This window comes from Felis catus, chromosome A1, assembly GCF_018350175.1.
Source record: "Felis catus isolate Fca126 chromosome A1, F.catus_Fca126_mat1.0, whole genome shotgun sequence".
Taxonomy (NCBI): domain Eukaryota; kingdom Metazoa; phylum Chordata; class Mammalia; order Carnivora; family Felidae; genus Felis; species Felis catus.
In genome coordinates this window covers 210,651,114-210,671,498 of record NC_058368.1, presented here as the reverse complement: position 1 = coordinate 210,671,498, position 20,385 = coordinate 210,651,114, and the positions used below count along the sequence as shown (strand labels likewise).

The following is a 20,385-nucleotide window of genomic DNA, read 5'->3' as shown; positions in this document are numbered from 1 at the left end:
AAAAGTTCCCTTCAATTGGATGCACAGTGTTCAAGCACCTCTCCCAGATGCTAGCAGGAGAGCAGATAAGAGAAAGGGGTCAAGGAGTTACCAAAGGCCAAGACCTGAGACTGGCAAGGGTGGGGACAGTTTTTTGTCTTGGTCATGGTGGGGGTTTTCGGTGTGAAACTGGAGGATGGAGACCAACCCTGTAAAGCCTTTGGAAGGCCATCTCTCTATGACTTTTTGAACAAGTCTGTGGGCAACGTAAGCAGGTTCTTCTGCAAAGAACCTGGCCATCTGAATATGATGTCACGTGAAAGCACTTTGCTTTCCAACCAGAAATTTTTAGAAATGTCAACCGAGGGCAGAGCCCTTCAGTTGCTCACCCAGAAGCTAATGCCAGAAGGTAGACTGTGCCCTAAGACTGTGAGGCGGTGAAGCAGGGAAGGCCCTGTAGGTCCCTAGGGAGGGCATGGCTCCCACATATCAGTATCCAGACTGCTGGGAAGTGACATGGAGGAAAGGAACAAAGTCGGCAGCAGAGACAGGACCATGAAGCCTGAGAAAGAAGTGGGGCAGAGGATAGCTGACATGCGTGTGTGAGTGTGTGCATGTGAATGTGATGTCCAGAGGACAGAAAGGTGTGGTGTCCTCAGTGCGCCCCTCAGTGCGTCAGAGACTGAATGCTCAGTATTACATAAGTCTCAGTGCTCTTAAACTGGGATTAAAAGCACAGATTCCAATGCTCGCAAGCTTCAAGGTCTTGATGACATTACCTAACCTCTCTGCACCTTGGTTTCTTTCAATCCCTCCCTGGCAGGGTTGTTGTGCAGAGTGAGTGATTGGCACAGAGTAGCCCTATGTAAGTGTTAGCTACACAGAAGCTAGCCTTGCTGACTCTGCTTGGTTGAAGAAGAACAGCTAATGGTTAACATCCTGAGGAAAGGTGTGCAAAAAAAAAAAAGATAAAACAACAGAACAAGTTTACGTCCTTGGCTGTAATTAGAATAGGAAAGACCAAATCAGTGAAGGGAAAATGCTCTGTGAAGGAATTCTGAGACTCAGGAGCCCTGGGCTCTGTCCCCAATTCTGCCATGACTCACTGGAGGATGTTGAGCAGGTCCCTTCACACCGAGGGCCTCTGTACCTTCTTAAGAAGAGGGATTGGACTAGTCTTGGGTCCCACCCAGCTCTTCTGATTTGTTACTTATGCTCTCGGTGACCCAGGGCTTGCCTCTGAGCCACACTGGCAGGGCTCCTGCAGATAGGCCATCAGCACTGTCTGTGGCCTTGGATGACCCCAGAGTCCTAGGCACTGGATGAAAGGCCACACTGCATCCAAGAAAGGAACCCTGAGACACGTCTGTGTTGCAATCACATTGTTGTCCTGTGACAGTGACAACACACTTCATTATGACTGACAGGGTTCCACAGGCCATGTCCTGGCTTCCCAGCTTCCCACACACTCAACACCAAGAGCAACTATTCCAGGATTTTAAAATCCTTAGAGATTTCCTGAGAAAATACAATTTTTCCATATTCAAATTCACAGCTATTGTTTTAATTTCTCCACAGCTTCTGTTCATGTGAAATCCTTCTATTACTTTGGGCTGGTCATATTTGTTGAGGCCAGGTTGAAATACTACCTGATTATTAACAAATCCCGAATGCCTATTCCTACCTCAGACCTCTCTCGCAGACCTTCTACATGCAATTGCCCATTTGGCATCTCCACTTGAACATTCTAGTAGATATTTCAAGCTCACTGTGTCCACCCGAACCCCTGTCCCTGCCACCCCACCACTCCCATCTTCACCCAAAGCCCTCTTCCTCTCAGTTACTGGCAACTCTGATCTTCCAGTTGCCAAAACCCTAGGACTCATACCCAAATCTTCTCTCCTTTTTCAAACACCACGTCCAGTCCCTCAGGAAACCCTGGTAGTTCTATTTTCAACATATACTAAGGATCAGACCACTCCTTCTAAGCCCCATGGCCATCACTGGAACAAACCACAGTCAACCTCACCTGGATGATGGCAACAGCCTCATGATGGGTCTCCCTGTTCCTCCCTTGTTTTAGTTCAGATTACAGGCAGATCATGGCAGCCTCTCCTCAAAACCCCCCATGGTTCTGCATTCTACTCAAAGGAAAAGCCCAAGTCCTGAAGAAGCCAGCCTGGCCTTGGCCCTTATTCCTCTCTCCCTCATCTCCTTCTGTTCTGCCCCAGCCCATTCTGCTTCAGCTACACCTGCCTTCTTATGGTGTAACCATGCAAGGTGCATGCCCACCTTAGGACACTGGCCTCAGCAGTTCCCTCTGCCTATAATGCTCTTACCCCAGATGTGCTCCCTGGCTAACTCCTTCCAATCTTTGTTCAAATTTTACCTTCTCAACCGTGCAATCTGTTCCCCTCCCCACCTTCTACTCCTTATTCCTCTTTTCTTGGCCTACTTTTTTGTGTGTTCCCACAATCGCTATCTAATTTACCCAACTTTTAAAATGTATTCTTTATTGTCTGTCTTCCCCTTCTAGAAAGTAAGCTCTTCAAGAACAGGCATCTTTATCTCTTTCTTAGTGAATACATTTCAAGCACCTAGAATAGTCCATGCCTAGCACATCTTAGGTGTTCAATAAGTATATGCCAATACCCATTCATTAGCTCACAGCTTCCTTGAGTCAGAAGTCCAGGCATGGCTTAGATGAGTCCTCTGCTCGGGGTCTCATAAGGCAAAAATCAAGATATTAGCTGCAATTGCATTGTCATCTGAGGTCAACTCCAAGATTGGTTCCAAGACTGGCTTCTGAGATGGATCATTGATAGGATTCAGATCCATGCAGTTGTAGGACTGAGACCTTCAGCCCAAGAGTCTGCTTATTGTTCCCTGCCACATGACCTTCTCCACAACTGGACAGTCTGATTCATCATGGCCAGAAGGAGAGCATCTCTCTGGCTTCAAATCTCTCCTTAAGGCCTGGGTCCTTTTTCAAAGAGCTTATCAGGCTTCATTTTGATTACCTCAAAACCAATTGATTAAGGACCTTATTTACATCTACAAAATTTCTTTACCTTTGCTATATAAGGCTACCTACTCACGGGAGTGACTTTCCCATTACATTCACAAACCCAATCCACACTCAAGGAGAAGAGATTATACAAGATAAATATGCCAAGGAGTGGGAACCTTTGAAACTTTCTTTGAATTCTGCCTACTACAATATTTTAAATGATCTTAGGAACACAGCAAGCTTTACCTTTTATAAATATTCAATCCAATGACTTAAAATCAAGCCTGTGTAATTACAGAAAGAGTCTACATATCAGATTATTTCATTTTTTCACATCTATTTTTAAGATATAATATTTGGTTGCTTTGTGAATGAAGATAATGATGCACCTGCATAGCATTTATAAGTGCAATTCAGTGGAAGTCATAATGAAGTTCAACAATTCCTTTGAAAGAAATGGAAGATAAGCACTCAGGGACCCTGCCATGGTTCTCTGTTAGTGTCAGTCTCCCTTCTACTCTAAGCCCGGCTGGCCATCCCTGGAGTAACTCAGAGGCAAGAGGGCATGAAGAAAACACAAAGTCCTGAAGGAACCCACCAGCTGGATCATGAAAAAGGTGCCCCTACTGTCAGAGAGTGGTTTTAAGCATCTCAGGATAGTTTAGTGCCTGGCTTACAGCAGACGTACCACTGCGTTAACTTTGATAAAAGTGACTGAACAAATGAACTTGCAGACTCCATTGACCTCTGAGATTCTTTCCTGCTCTGTAACATAAAGACTTTATGCAGTTTCCTATCAAAGTTATTTTTATTTAAATTTTTATTGGATTTGTCAAGTGTCAGAAACTTACTCTTCTGACTGTCTAATTAAATGTGTGTCCATAGTTGTAAGTATTGTGGGTAGCCAAGAATAACATGGTATCTATGGATCTAGGCACTTGCTTCTCAAAGTCTAGGCCAGAACCATCAGTGTTAGAATCATCTAGGAGCTTGCCATATGTGCAAAGCTCATATAGCTCATAGTCTAAACCTTAGACCATTCAAGAATCATCTACTTTATCAAAATTTAAATTAAAAAAAGAAGATTCTCCAGGCCACTAAATGTGCATATACGAGAAAAGCTCACTGAGGAAAGGAGTCTTCTCTACAAACAGGCCCATGTAGGTGCTTGGGTGTGACCTGTGAGTCCCAGGATTTGAGCTTCTTTGTGGGGGGGGGGGGGGGCTCAGGGGATATTGAGTTCCCACACACTAGCTTTTCTTGCTGCCAAATGCACAAAACACTGCATATAGAGCTGGCTTCCAGCTCAGTCATCTAGAATGAATGAGAGATTACCAAAAAAACTGATATTCAGTGGTTAGCACACTTTCTCCTCCAGTGTAAACTCACAGTGGAAAGAGTCCACATTACTGTCAACAAATTAAGTATGAAGTTCAGAGCAGGATTGAGCAGTTGAAAGATTTTTTTTTTTAATTTTTTTTCAACGTTTATTTATTTTTGGGACAGAGAGAGACAGAGCATGAGCGGGGGAGGGGCAGAGACAGAGGGAGACACAGAATCGGAAATAGGCTCCAGGCTCTGAGCCATCAGCCGAGAGCCCGAGCCATCAGCCCAGAGCCCGAGCCATCAGCCCAGAGCCCGAGCCATCAGCCCAGAGCCCGACGTGGGGCTCGAACTCACGGACCGCGAGATCGTGACCTGGCTGAAGTAGGACGCTTAACCGACTGCGCCACCCAGGCGCCCCGACCAGTTGAAAGATTTTAATGGCTAGAGTCCCAGTGGCTTTAGTTATCATTTCCCCCTCTTGCCACTCAGGGTAGGGAGATATACCAGAAGCTTCATATTTAGTAGTCAGGGCCCAGTTTGTCAGAATGGTGATAAGGATAGATAGATGGATGGGTCTTTGTTCTGTGGTTCCCTTTTCCTGCTTCACATGTCATCCCCACATTTTTATTATTATTATTATTATTATTATTATTATTATTATTATTAGCACATTCTTTCCTAAATATGTTGATACCATTAATTAGCATACAATTTTCTTTAAAATTAGAATATTGAGCCTTATTTATTCTGTTTTTTTAATTTAGCATATTCTTCAGTTAATACTATTCATTATATATTACTTTTACTAATTCAATCCTCAGAAAGTGGCTATATTCCAAAGCTCCTGGAAGGATCTTTCATTGCCTGTCCATCTATTAACTACCAGTTTTCACCTTTTATGTTTGATCGGAATTCTTCTTGTGTGACAGTTTTTCTTTAGGCTATTTGCTGACTATGAGAAGGACCCACCTCAACTTGACTACACACAGATGCTGCTTTATTTTGCTTGTCATCCAGATGCTGTGGAAGGGGTCTACAGGGCCCTCAGTGTGGCCATTGGGACTCACGTCTTCCAACCAACCAAAACTCCTACTTTTATTGCAGAAAAGGTAATTGTGGTCCAGAAATGGGCCAGCAATGGGGTCTGGAGGGGGCTACCAGAAGATCTTAAACTTCTAACAACAGAAGTTTTTTTCATCTCTGTATTTTTCTGGATACCTAACACAGTGCTTTACACACACTAGGTCTTCAATAAAGCTTTATTCAATTGGCTTAAGAACTAGAGACCCACTGTCAAACAAACAAACAAAAAACAAAAAACAAAAACCTTTGTAGTAAAGTCAAAATTTGCTCAAAATTTGTTGGTGGAATCCAAGTTTGTTCTGTAAAGGACAGCCTTTATTTTACATGAAGTACTTATCCTGATAAGTGAATAAGTGGGTATCAACCCAATCTATCTGTCATACTGTGTGGAAAGTCTAAATGCAACAAGCCAGGCCTCAGACATCCCACATACATGTGACACTTGATAGTGTTTCAGGCCAAAGCCCAGTCTCCTGAAACCCACAAGTACTTTGTATATCCCACATCTAAAGACAAAGAAGCTTAATAGCTAATTAAACCTCACATTCCCTTTTAGATTTCTAAAGGCTTGGCATTCCCTGGCTGTCTTGGGTGGAAAAGCCTCAGAACAGAGTACAAACTAATGTACTTATTAGATGTTCTTCTGCATGACTTTTTAGTATCCCTCTGACATTTTGGGGACAGAGCTGTGATTCTTGTAATGGAATGTTTTTTCTCTCTTCGTTTATGGACACAAAGGGCAGAAGGGTACTGCCCAGTCCAAATTCCTCAGATGTCCTAGGCACACTTGTTTGCCTTTCATACATGTCCGTCAAAATAGACTATGCTGGGTTCTTTTAGAAAGAAAGAAAGAAAGAAAGAAAGAAAGAAAGAAAGAAAGAAAGAAAGAAAGAAAGAAAGAAAGAAAGAAAGAAAGAAAGAAAGAAAGAAAGAAGAAAGAAAGAGGAAGGAAGGAAGGAAGGAAGGAAGGAAGGAAGGAAGGAAGGAAGGAAGGAAGAAAGAAAAAAGGAAGTTTCTGTGACAGCTTTCATATCTAGGAAGAAATAGACTCTCTGAGATGCAACCCTAAATTTTGACCTGGGACAAATGGACAAGAGATGTCCTTCCTCTTCCATCAGGGTCAGAGTGAGGCCAGACAGGTGCCCAGTAAGCTGCCAACTCAAGGCTCTTCAACCTGATGTGCTGTAGATGCTACTTCAATACCTGCACAGTGACAGAAAGTGCAGCAATGAGTGTTTATTTCATTCAAGTATTCTGTCTTCTTAGATAGTAGAAGGCCAGTTTCAGTTTTCCCAAGTAAATAAGGAGTCAGATATGGACTGCCTTTGTTGGGACTGCATTTGCCGCTTCCCCAGGGATGCTTCTGTACCCTCCCCCCATAGATTGGGCCTCCCTAAGCTAACTCTGGCATGGATCGCGGCCTGCCAGGAGATCTTAGTCACATGTCTGTCCTCCAGGAGACTTTCCCTGACCTCAGGTGATGTCAGGCAGCCCCTGCCATATGTTTCCATAGAGTTCTATGTTTCTCCCTTCACGATCCTCCTCACAGTCACTTCTTCAGGTCAGTTCTTTGCTAGACTCTAAGCACCCAGGGGACAGGGAGGTGCCATCTGTCTTGTTCTGAACCTGTCACAACCCTGAACCCGAATTACTGGCATAGAGCTCCGTAAAGATTTCATTGAGTGGGTCAGTTAATTATGTAATTCACTTTGTAAATAGCCCTGTGGTCTGCAAGGGATACAGAAGAAGGCTGATGGCTCCCCTAAAGAGACTCCATCTAATTGCCCCCATCCATGCAGAAAACAATGTGCCAGACATGGAAGGAACACAGCGAAAAGGACAGATTAACATAGGGTCTTACTGATCAGAAGAGGTGTTTGTCTTTTCCTTTTTCCCACCTCCCTATCATTGTTTTTGCTATTGCCTCCACCTGGTGTCCCCTTCATCTCATTCTGAAGGGCTCAAGGCCTCCCCAGTATCCAGGGCCCATTTCAACTACCAGATGATTCACGAAGTTTCCCCTGACACTCAAGAGCAACACTGAGAGGTCTCAACGGGGCCCCCTTAGAATCAGATCCTCTCTGGTAGGGCTGGGCACCACTTCATGCATACATGCATTTATTCAACAAATATTTTCCCAGCTTCTCTGTGTACTGGGAACCACCCTTGGTATGAGGAATAAAGTAAGTAACATATAGACTACATCATATGATAATAAATGCTACAGGAAAATAATAATATAGGGAAAAATACAGGAGCTGGGGTAGGTTGCAACGCTGGGAAGAACAGCAAGGTAGTTTCAATTGTAAGTAAAGACAGCAGCAGATGCCAAAGCCAGACAGTGGGGGGGGTGGGGGGGTGGGGGGGGAGGGGGTGTTGGGTGTATTCCAAAGACCAGCCATTATAGTTGGAGAGGAATGAGCTGGAGGAGAGTAGTAAGAAAAATAAATGAGGGGGAGAAGGACCCAGGAGCCACTGTAGGGACCTTGGCTTTGACTTTGCTGAGAGATGAGATGAGAAGTTATTGGAATATGGCCATCTGACTTTAAATGTATGGAGATCTCTCTGGCTGCTGTGTTAGAGCATACTGTGGGGGAACAAAGGAGGGAAGTAAGAAGAGCTAGTAATTCAGGCAGCTGTTTGTCTTTTGAATCCTTCTAATAAGTTATTTCTACCTTGAATTGGGGACAACCTGTTACCCACCTTCATGTTCACCACAGTAGTAGCCACATAGCAAATGTTCAATTGATGTTTATAAACATGGAGGGAAAGATGGGAAGAGGAGAGAGCGAGGAGGAATGGAATTCTGTTTCTAAGGTAGAGAGGAGGAGAGCAGGCATTCCCATCAGAGGCAATAGTGAATCCAGGAGGTTGCAATGAGCTAGAAAGTCCAGGAAAAAGGAAGCCTGTGCTAGAATTGTTCCTATAGCAACATACAGCTGTCTGGGTGAGTAGCAGCCAGGCCAGCTAGCACAGGAGGGCTCTGCATCCCCTCTGTCCCTAAACCACTCATTCAGGGAAGCTAATGCCCCACCAAGAAGCAATGCCCCTGGAGTGCTTCTCCTCAAAGCTCTTCTAAAGTCCAAGCACACTGCACAGGAACTGCTCCACAACACCACAGGGATGGAACAGGCCTGAGGGGCACGAGGCAGAGAGCGTGCCTGTGACATACCACACACAGGCCTGTTCCTGGCTTCGGGTGAACCCAAGGTGCTTGAGCTTTTGAAATACAGAATCCGCCCACCCCCCTCATTCTTGCTCACCTCTTGTTCTTAGCATCCTGCCTCCAATTATGCCACTCTGTTTCTGTGCCCTTTCCAGCTGTGTTTGTTTCCTGGGCAACCTCATCCCAGGAAGCCATAATGAGTTTACTCAGAAATAACACCTCCAACAGATCCATATTCACTCCCAAGACATTAAGTCAGATCTCTGCTTTTGCTTTCCACATGAATGACTGGAAACATCCACAATATTTTATTCTTCCTTACTCTATTTCAGTGACTCATGCTGTTTTATTCAATGTGGCACAGGCTTTCTGTTCAAATCCATAGTTTCTTGGGTAACTTAAAAGAATCCCAAGAGCAAAGCATTCATGAGTATGTGCTGGTCCTAGTGAAGCTTTAAATAAGTTGACATTTGGAAAAATGGTTCATTCTGGCCTATGTGGTGTGGTGTTGTGATGTTGGAATTCAGTAAATTGTGAGTTTGAAACTCCCACATTTTAAAAATCTTGTTAAAGCATCTTGGGAGAGCATTTGAAGTGCTGGGGTTCAAAACATCTAAATTTTAATTCCATCTTACTCTTTTGACACTTGACCCATATTAGTCCCAAGGACTGACCTTCTGTTCTGCCTCTGAGTTGTGGGACTGAACTGATTGAATGAAGGAAATTCATGGCCAGGCACTGTTCTGGGGACTGTTACCAAAAGGCAACAATTCATTTATCCCAGGATGATTATATCAGGCCTCTGAATAGTTAGTCTATGAAAATGGGGCAGAGAGACAAGGCTCTTTCTCTCTTTTATTTAGGTATCACCTGCTCATCTAATCTGACTAATTATTTATTCACCCACAGGCTTTGTATTTATTGTGTCCTTGTAACATTTATATTGCAGTCTAAGTAGAAATCCATTCATCCTACACTACCTGTGTGATGATCTCCAAGCGTCTTAGGTGGGCACAAAAAGGCCAGTTTCACATTTCTGCAATGTAATATTTCAGTTGTTTAAAATAGAGAAGAGTTTGAATAGGTAGATAGATGGGTAATAGGTAGGTAGGTAGATAGATAGAAAGATAGATCTATACTTAATTCCAAAATCTTCACCTGATAATGCATTCTCTCTCTGTCTTAGATTAAATTCCAAGTTTACCAAAGGATATAGAAACCCAACCCACACAGAGCTAGAACAAATGAAACCTGTCTTCATTACACTGTTCACAGCCCCTACAAATCTCCTAAAGGGACTTACCACTATCACAGGCTTCATTTCCTGCTGTATCATAATTTTTTATATATAGGGCTTTCATACCTATTTGGAAAGAACTTTCATGACTAATTAACTTGCACTTAATGCTTATACTGAACTGAATATTTATAAACATTGAAACCCTCCTTTTATTTTAAGCCTAAGTTTATCATTTTTCCTTTCTTGGGATAAAGGAGAGTCGGTATTCAGGTGTGTTATGGCATCTAATCAGTCAACATTCCAAAAACACCCATTTTTCTGTGGCAAATCATCAAATATCAACAATCTGATCATGAAAAACTCACACACATATATGCGTTTATTACAGTGAATACAATAAATACAAATATGTAGAGTATGTGGAAAGTACAACGAGTGAAAAAAATATCATCCATTCTCTAACCAGAGGTAAACATTTGTTAACTCTTTACTGTATCTTTCTTTTCTCTTTTCTTTTCTTTTCTTTTCTTTTCTTTTCTTTTTTTTTAAATTTGTATATGTTTTTATTTATTTTTGAGAGAGAGATAGAGACAGACAGAGTGTGAGCAGGGGAGGGGCAGAGAGAGGGAGACACAGAATCCAAAGCAGACTCCAGGCTCTGAGCTATTAGCACAGAGCCTGATGCAGGACTCAAACTTGTGAACCACAAGATCATGACCTGAGCTAAAGTCGGATGCTTAACCAACTGAGCCACCCAGGTGCCCCTTTCTTTTTTTCACTAATAAGCATAGATATATAAGAAAATGAGTATCCTAGTGTATTTATCATTTTATGGGTTTTTTTTGCATTTACCTCTATGAGTGTTTTCTCAAGTCACTAGGTACTCTTCTAAACCACACTTTTTATGGCAGTATAGTATTCCATCACAGAAATATACTATAATTTATGTCACCACTCTCTGATTTTGGAATTGCAGATTTTCTGTGTTTGCTGTAACACTGAACAAACATCCATATATAGAAGTCTTTGTGCAAATGAATGTTTTTGTTAGAATCAATTCCTAGATCTATAATTACAAGGTCAACAGGCAGGAATGTTTTTCAGGTTTTTGAAACACAAGAAATTACTTCAGAAATACTGTACTCTTTACCATACTCATGAGGCCGACCGACTTCATGGCTCTTGGCCGTGTTTCAATGAGCAGCCGTAAAAATCCCACCTGACTTTCTATGTTCAATTTGTTTTCTATTTTGCCATCTGAATGTTTAGTTGGGTTTAACCTCTGGTATGCGAACAAATGTTTCTGAAGCTCTTAGAATCTATCAAGCTTGAGAAATTAACTTGCCATAACCTCTCGGCTACAGTCAGTTTCCAAAGCAAATCCTTTAAAAATCTATATTCATGTGCAGAAGGCAGACATCAGGCACACTAATTCACTCCAGTGTCCACTTACAGAGGAATCCAAAGTGCCTGGCAGTGCATGAGCTGAAGCATCTATGGAGGTAAGACACACCCCACACTGAGGTGTCTGGATCCACAGGCAGAATTGGTCTAGAATCTCGATGTGATCTCCAGTGCAGTTAGTACGCTCTCTTCGGTACTTTGTTTGGCTAGGTTGTGGGAGGCACCATCGCTTCATTGCGTGAAAAGTGTGTGACAACATTGGTGTGTTTAAATGTCTCCATTACTGGAAACTCTTCAGTCTGACTTCATATTGTCTTCATTAAATCGTGCAGGCCTCCTCTTTTACTGATATGAGTCCAATTGAGGAATATCCTGAACGTGAGGGACACTTCATGAGTGAGGAAAGGGAATTAAGAGAAGAAAAGGAGGAAAAGGAAGAAGATATCCCTGAGAACGCAAACACTGAAAAGATTTCTTTGGAAAGACTACTCAAAGTGTTCCGAGGGGGAAAAGAAGTGCAGGACGCTAACAGATTTGCCAGCCACCTACAGATAGAGAACGCTGACTCAGAGGTTGGTTAGACTCCTTCAGAAAAGGGGTAACTTGTACATAAGAAAACTCACCCTCAAGTCTTAGCATAGTTTCATGGAATTGCTCTCAAATGTATCATTGTATAGAAATTATGGCAAATTCCTCTATTAAGTAAAACAAGTTTTTAACATCTGCAGGATTGTGAAGTTAACTTCACTTTTTTTTTTCTTCTTTAAAGAACTTCATAAAAGTATTTCAAGACCTAGGTGCCAAGAATCTGGAACCAGTCAGAGTTGCTGTTCTTTTGAAGCACCCTTTTATTCAAGACCTGATTTCAAGTTATTCAGACTATAAAATCCCCGTGAGTATTATCCCAAGGTGTCCTAATTCAGTCAAGCTCAGGGTCAGGGCATGGTGGGACGTTTCCAGTGCGGACTACAGAGACAGGGGAGAAGTTGGTGCTGGCCAAACCAGGGTCAGAGAAGCTAAGCTGGTAAAAGCATCAGGTTAGAGAAGCCGGCCTGTGATACCCAGCGGGCAGCAAGGCCAGGAACAGTAGAGGTAGCTATCTGCACTATGAATGACACTGTTAACATTATGGAGCTGCCTCATTAGGAAGGGGGCTATCTTGGATCTATGACAGAAGGCTGGAGTGAATGAGACGAAAGCTGGATGAGAGGCAGTGTTAGTGTTCCAGATCGTTCCAGCCGGCTAATAACTAGCCTGTGACTGAAGAGTATGGAGAATAGAATCCCCCCTTCCCAAAAAGAACTAAGGAGACCATGATCCCCAAACAAGTGCTGACGTAGTTGTTCTCTCTAATCATGGCACCCATTGTCTATGTAGCGCATACAGTGTGAGCACACACAGGAGACTGGATGTCAGTTCCATCAGGGAAACACTGTGCAAGATGGAGAAACTGAGGACAAAACCCATAGAGACTAGGCTGCCACAGAAGGAGAGAAGGAAGAAAGGGAGGGCTGCAGTTCAGAGATCACAGTGACCCAGCGAGTCTCTACCGCATGTGCTGAATGTGTGTCCACCCTGGCAATGCCAGGTCTTCAATGACAAGGGACAAGGCAGGCAGAGACACGCCCCAATCAGAGTGGGGCAGGTGTACAGCCTCCTCACGTACCGGCTCAACCATATGAAGTCTCTTTATTTGGCTCTTGCTAGTTGTTTCTTGGACAATTAAGGGTGTGCTGAGTTTAAGATAAAAGCACTTTCACTTCAATAAAATGAAGGTGATTCTAAGACACATTTCTCCTGACTTGTCAGTGATAACCTTCTATGCCCAGAAATGAGACCATTCAGACGTGAATATCTTCAGACCTAAATTTGTTTGTTTTAGATCGCTGATCTTTTTGCTTATAAATTGTATCTCCTCTGTTGGTAATAACTGAAATCAATTTCTAACAAGCCAGCAGACACTCATCTGGTAGTGAAGTATGATGATAGCATTTAGGAACACAGGCTCAAGGATCAGGAAGTCATGGGACTGAATCTCAGGTAGACGACTTACTAGAGACCTGACTTAAACTTTCTCTTCATCCTGGCCCCCGCATGTGTTAAATGGGAGTAACAGTCATTCCGACAGAGACGGTTGCAGTGAGAATGAAATGAGCTCAGGCATTGCTCAGGCACATGGTGGGGTTTCTGACACTCGGCAAGGACTTCTGAACTGGTGGCTGCTGTACTTACTCTTGGCCGCTGAGCACTGACCACCAAGGCTAGCGATCCAAGACTTCGTGGGAGACAAAATGAGTATGAACCTCAGTTGCTGCTCTCAACCAAACTCCACTTGTGTGTGTAAGACAATTTTTACATGCAAGAATTACAAGAGCGTGATATGAGGTAAACCACCCAAGAACAACATTACAGGAATTCAAAACATAGGACGTTTTTTGTTCCAGAAGCTGAGTCTTCAAAGACGGCCAGGAGTTTTTGAAAGTGGAGGGAGAGGAGAGGAGGTCTGCACGGATTCTGCCATTGGGGTGGAGAGAGGACAGCATTGTAGGGAAAAGGAAAGGTCTGTGCAAAGGCGTGGACACAGGACTGCATGGGGGAAGGGGAGCCAGTAGGTGTCTGAGCAGGGACGTGATGTGATAGCAACTTCTTCATCTCTAAGTGTTTCTTTGTCTCTTAACCATATCATTGTGTCTCTAACATTTAATTGGCCTCTTTTAAAACAAAGTTGTGTCTCTTTATATAAATAGGCCAAAATATCTGGAAACATTGTTGGCAATTATTCCAAGTTGCTGTGTTCATACATTCCACAAACATTTGCTGTTTGCATCAAAACTGATATGTTACATGTTCCTTTTCAGTTTTTTCTATCTCATATTTTCATTAATGAAGACTAGCTTCTTCCCCATACAGGAGGAGGAGGGCATAGGTCAGTTGACCCTAGAATTAGTTGGAGTGGGGGGGGAGACAGAGCACACCAGAACTAGACCACAGGTTGGAGACAGGAGGGGAGAGAGGACAGAGGAGTGTCCCCAGCTGTGGGAATCAACCCCCTTTTGCTTTCTTCTGGGTAGATGTCATCCTGTATAAGTTCCAGAGGCACATCACCTTTGACTGCATTTCATCTTACATGGCTGTCCTATGTTTTAGGGAATGGCCCTCTCATTTTGAACCAGTAAAATAATTTTCAAACTCCCTTGGAATTATGTATATTAGAATTTATCTTGTATTACCAGGAACCAGTAGAAACATAAAATGATGCCATAATTATTTCTTCCCCTAAAGGGAAGAAAACTGTGCAAAGTCAGATGATTTGGAAACATCTTGACTCTGGCCAGACTAAATATGATTAACTTGCTGAGAAGATTCTATTCAGCATTTTCCTAAGAAAACAGCCAGTGGATGACTGCCTTTGAGAGTCAGCCCCTTGAAAAGGTGTCCTGACTCCTAGGGATAGCAGGAGTCCATGGGGCTGTTTTTAAATGTACACATTTCTCTCTTTTTGGAAGGAGTTTGATCAACTTGCTGTACACCTCGCTAGTGATGTTGTAGACAGTGTGGTTTCTCTACACAGGACTATCTCCAGCAGGGCAGGATTCTGGGCCACTGCCCGCTCTATCCCAGGAGTGCTTGGACATACTGACTACCAACGCCATCTTTGCACGTTCCCCAAATTTCCCTGGCTTGCAGCACCCCTCTGACCTAGAGCCTACCAGCACAGGACATCTGACCTTCTGTGAGTCAGTTTCCCCGGACCATTATCACCTGGTGCTCCAACAGCAGAAAGAGAGTAAGCCTGTCTGTCACCAGTCAGTCTGTCCGTGCTTTCCTTCGTGGCCAGAGTGCTTCTGCAGAGTCAGCTTCTTCAGCTCCCTGTCTCCTCGCCCCCACCCTGTCCTTCCTGGCCCTCCACCTCAAAGCCATGAGAGGACAGAGGACTGCATAATTGGGACTCATTCATATGACTGTGAGTTAGAGACTTGAGCCTGTGACCTAAAAAGCCTGAACTCTGATATTCTAGAACGAAAGAGCTTCTCTTTCCAGTAAGATGTTCCATTCTCATTTTCATTGTGCAAAAAAAGAAAAGAAAGAAGAGAAATGAAGGAAAAGAAAAAAAAAAAAAATCTCTGAAGATTCAGTTTCTACCAAACCCATCCTGTCACCATTTCTGCTCCAGATATCCATGTAGAAGTAAATAGATCACATTTTAAAATGAACTTTAACCACAGTGATGTTATTTGAAGATCTTTCAAGATAAGTAGAGCAAAAGCTAGAATGTGGTTTTTCAGGTTAAAATGTTGTTTGCTGTTATAAACAGTGGGAAGTGAAGGTTGTTGCCTGATAGCTCTGTTTACAAGGTTTGTGTTTGGAAGCAGCAGCATTTTGAAATATATCTTTGAAAAAACTGAGTATTCATAGTCATTTTGGCGTGTTTAATTCTTGCTCCTATTGGGAGGCATCCTGGCTTTGTGGCTGAGAGAGCGGCCCAAGAGTCACACTGATTGGGTTCACACCTATGCACTGGGTGACCTTGGCCAAGTGACCTCACGGTGCCTTAGTTTCCCCATCTGTAAAATAGGTTACCATACATACCTCATGGGGTTCTTGTATGGATTTAATGACTTAGTACATATAAAGTGCTTAGCTTAGGGCTTGGCAGATAGGATGCACCCAAAAATAAATGTTAAACATTATAATTATTGCTACTCTTATTACTATTGACGGTTTGTTGGTAATTGCGGTGCCCAGGAAACATTTCTGAGCCATGTGAAAAGGCTTTCCTTGTTGCAGTGCCATGATGACAGAGGGTCCAAACTCATGTCCCAGAAATCCCCATGCGGGCAATACCTAGGTGCAAATTCCAGATTTGGTGTTGGATCTTATAGTTATTCGGTCAAAGTCGTTTATTTAACTTCTGCTTTCATAGATCTTATACAAAGAGGTAATTTCAAGTAATATTCCTAAATTATTAAGAAAATGCTTTGGTTAAATAAATGTAACAAGATCAATGCAGATATCGTAGCTGAGTTGTTAGTGAGGAAAATCAATGAATTTCCTATGACCAATATATCCACAAATGTAAGTGAACACCTGGTTTTCTATACCGACCTAACGAGTATAGTTTCTTATAACAAACACATACCGAATCAATGTAAATTATTTTTCAGCAAACCTGCAAATCAAGCATATATGCTTCAAGTTAAGGTTTCCATTCAATAGGAGGTAACAAAAAAACCTTTTAGCATTAAAATCTGAATGTCACAGGGGAATTCTTATAAGCAAATGAGTCAGGACCCAATTACATGAGGACAAAATACGAATTACTAAGAGTGACTTGAAGGGATTTTCATCCCACTGTGCCTTCAGGGAATCTGACTTTAAGGTTTTCTCCAATCCTCTCATTTGTAACAAAACATGATGGCTGCTATGGTGCATTGTGTTTTCAAAGCACCCAAGTCAAACATTTCCAAACTCTCTCAGCTTTCCTCCATTAACTGCTAGTGAAAATTATGGCCTCTGACTTCAACTGCAAACTTAGCCAGGGCTGATTTAAACATCTGAAGCTGATGATGTTCTCCATGCTGCAGAGTGTCAGGTGATCACGGGCAGCTGACTCTTTAATCCCCAAGTGAACAGTCAGCAGTCAGTATTAGTGTAAATACTCTCTAGTCAAAGAACACGTAGTATTAACAATGGGGAGCGGCTGTTCTTTTTCACTTAGTTCACTTGAGTTTGACCTCTGTCTGTAGGAAATCTGCATTTTCAAAAAACAAGGTCTCACCAGAAAATGATTCACTATGATTCCTGGCAGTGACTGAAAATAAGCAGTATGTGTGTCACTCAGCAGGGGTCAGCTCAGATAGTGAACTAACTCCTGTCTTCTTGAGTGAAATGACCTCAGTCAAATTGAAACCTTTGGAACTCAGCTCTGGAGAAAAGAAAGTTACATTCTTAGAACATTTCCCTAAATCTGTGAGGGAAAGAAAAGAAACTGCATAAATATAACTCTACATTTTTCACACGTGTTTGTATCCCTTCTACATTTTGATAGTATTTTACATTTATTTTTTTCAATGACTGTGGTCTAAAATGTAAGACACTGCTATTTTAAATGGACAAAAAACAGATCGATTTATTCCTAATATTAAAAAAAAAACACGGAGAAATGTAAAAGTCTCCCCTCAAAATAATCCACTCGTCTAAAATTCTGTAAATCTGTAGATATGGTTGATCTGGCATTAGAAGTTTTCATTAATAGTAAATGAATATGTTTTTTTCATGAATAAGGAAGTAACACTTAGGCTTGTTCATTAGGTGCCAAACTGCGTAAATTACTTTTTATAAATGTTACTTAATCTAATGTGACAATTCCAGTCATTATTAGATTAGGAAACAGAGGCTCCAAGATCTTTGATATCTTTCCAAGGGTACAACCAGCAAGTTGCAGGGTGAGATTTAAACTAGAGAACCATTTTCTTAAAGACAAATATCGAAATAAAAACAACTTACTGTTTAAGCACTGATCTTTAGTCCTAAATTACTTATTAATGTCTCTTACTTCTCTTTTAATCTCTTCCCTTAGGATATTAAAATAATTCTCCAAAGGAGTGAGCATGTACAAGGAAGTGATGGAGAGAGATCTCCTTCAAGACTTACAGAGGAAAAGAAATGAAAATAAGAGTGTGATTTTTATTACTTGGCAATGAATCTTCCAAACATAAAATGTAAACATGGTGTTTGTGATATATGTTGTCATTGTAAGTATAGAAATGACTTAGACCTGGTTATTAGGGGCAATGAAAAGGGGGCCTTCCTTAACTGGGAGAATATTCTATAATAGACCTTAAGTACAGAGCAAAAATACAAAGTAAGAAGGAATGCATTTTGACGTGATTCTGAAAATAGAAGACACCAGAACAATGCGTTCAAAAATAAACACACACATAAGTCGTGAAAAATCGCTGTAAGAAGTATGTACATTAGGCAAATATAGTGGAAATTCCCCTGAATCTCCACATCAGGGAAGTTCTGATGTGTACATTTTGTGGTTCTGGCTCCACGTGCAGTAAAATTCCAAGGTTCATCCCACACAAGCTGAAGAGATGGCTGCATCATCAGCTGCTGGTACAGCCATGCTACTCGCATCTATTTCTAATCCTTTCCTAATAGAATATAATATTTCCTATATAGATGAATCTACTCGCACCATTATATCTTTTTCCTTGTATATATTAGTGACTCAAATTCAATGATACTTATCTCAAGAAAATGTTTTCTTTTTAAGTGAGTGATGGCGTCTTCTCAGTGGTGGGCCTTCTCTGAAACCCCTTCTTGGTATTTGTCCCCCCTGACTGCTCCTTCTGAGCCCCTGTGGCTGCTGGATGCTCCTCTTTTACTCAACCTCCAAATGTTGAAGGGCCTCAGAACTCTGCCTTCTCCATCTAAAGTCAGTCCCTGAATGACTCATCCATTTCCATTACTTTGCGGGTATTACAGAGACTAACACAGAAATTTCTATTCTTCTCACCGGTGCCCTGGAATCCAAACTTTGCTCTTACTGTCCATTTGATTACCATATTGATCACTCACAGTCGTCACAAACTCCACATGTCCAAGCCAACAGAGGGAACCTTTTATGATGCAGGTGAGGTCATGTCACCCCTCACTCCAACCCTCTGTCAGCATCCCATTTCGTGCAGCATCCAGCCCAAGTCCTCACCCTGAGCTTACTCCTTGCTACCTCTCTGATCTCATCTCTTGCTATTTTGCCCCTTGCCCACTCTACTTAAGTGGAGTGGAGCACTTAAGTGACAAATCCACCTCGTTGATCCTAGAACACACCAGAACACTTCTGTCTCAGGACTTTTGCATGTACTTTTTTCACTGCCTAGAATGACTTTCTCCCAACCTGTGTGACTTGTCCCCTCACTTCCTTTAGGTGCCTATTTAAATGACACTTTGTCACTAAGGCCTTCCCTCAACAGGTAATACAAAATAGAAATAAGCCACATCCCAACACAACATAATTTTTTTTCCATTGTACTTACTTACATCTGACAAACTACATGTTTACTCTTTTGTTTGCCTGTCACTCCACTAGGCTGTAAGTTCAATGAAGCCAGAGATTTCTCTTGTATTCTTTATTGCTATGCTCCAGAACCTAAGACTAAAATTATAGCCAACTTTAAGTTGTATTGATATATTTGTGCAAAATGGGTGGAAATATCACATTTAGATTGATCACCATGAATGGTGAGCAAGCCGAAGACAATTTCTATTGTTAGTAAGATTTATATTCTATTTCTGGACAGTGTCATGTTTCCTTAATTTCCTTCTTGTGGGCTCCACTACCAGAATCTTTGTCTTTAAAATTATGGAGGGTGGTGACCCAGAAGTACAGAGATGTGGTAGAAACTCTGCCAGAGATTTCCAAATTTCAACTTAGCCAGTTCACATGCAATTATTACCAGATAATTCTAGTTTTTCTAGAGAAGGAAGGAGAGGAATATCTGAAAAATTGAGCTCAAATAAATAAAATATCATGATGGGGTCACAGGCAGTAAACTAATCTACATTTAGTCAAGGATTGAACAAGACAAGGCAGCACTATTTTCCAATAGAAAAAAATTAAAAGCAGAGCTGACACTATCCCTTGCTGTCCTAATGTTCTTGCACAGCATTGTTAAATAAGGAAATTGCAGAATCTGCCTCCTGAGGCCCATTGACTCATCTAAGCAGTAGGCAGGACAACCACCACATGAAAGGTCTCCCTGGTGGGTATTTGCTACCATGTCACAATCTGTTAACCATCATCAAGACTAAGCAGATGTTGTGACTGGGCATGACCCAGAGCCGAAAAAGGAGCTCTCCCACACAGGTCCTGGAGCAGGCAAGACATGCAACTTCATGCTGAAACAAGAGGTTGCATGGGATTCTCCCAGACAAAGGAAGAATGTTCTAGAACTCATCCACTCAAGGGCCTTTCAAGTCTTATAATTTTAGGGAATGCCTCACTATCTTGAAATCATTTTGATTGCACTATTACTGTGACCTCCAGTTATTGCCTTTGTGACATGGAAGTCTCTTATCCCAGGGCTCTCTTCTGGGTATCATGTGATGTCTACAGGATTATTCATGATTTCCTTGGGAACAAAGGAAACGAATATGGACTAAATGCAA

At 42.1% G+C, this 20,385-nt stretch overlaps 1 protein-coding gene across 1 annotated transcript in view; it reads left to right on the top strand.

Moving 5' to 3' along the window:
• Window positions 1-17,940, top strand: part of SPEF2 (sperm flagellar 2) — a 185,765-nt gene extending 167,825 nt beyond the window's left edge. Inside the window, exons 34-37 of the mRNA XM_011286553.4 lie at window positions 5,245-5,424; window positions 11,541-11,780; window positions 11,978-12,100; window positions 17,789-17,940. Of these exons, the coding sequence (XP_011284855.2) occupies window positions 5,245-5,424; window positions 11,541-11,780; window positions 11,978-12,100; window positions 17,789-17,878 (633 nt within the window). The 3' untranslated portion in view covers window positions 17,879-17,940. The remainder of the gene's footprint in view (window positions 1-5,244; window positions 5,425-11,540; window positions 11,781-11,977; window positions 12,101-17,788) is intronic.
• Window positions 17,941-20,385: the final 2,445 nt, after the last annotated feature.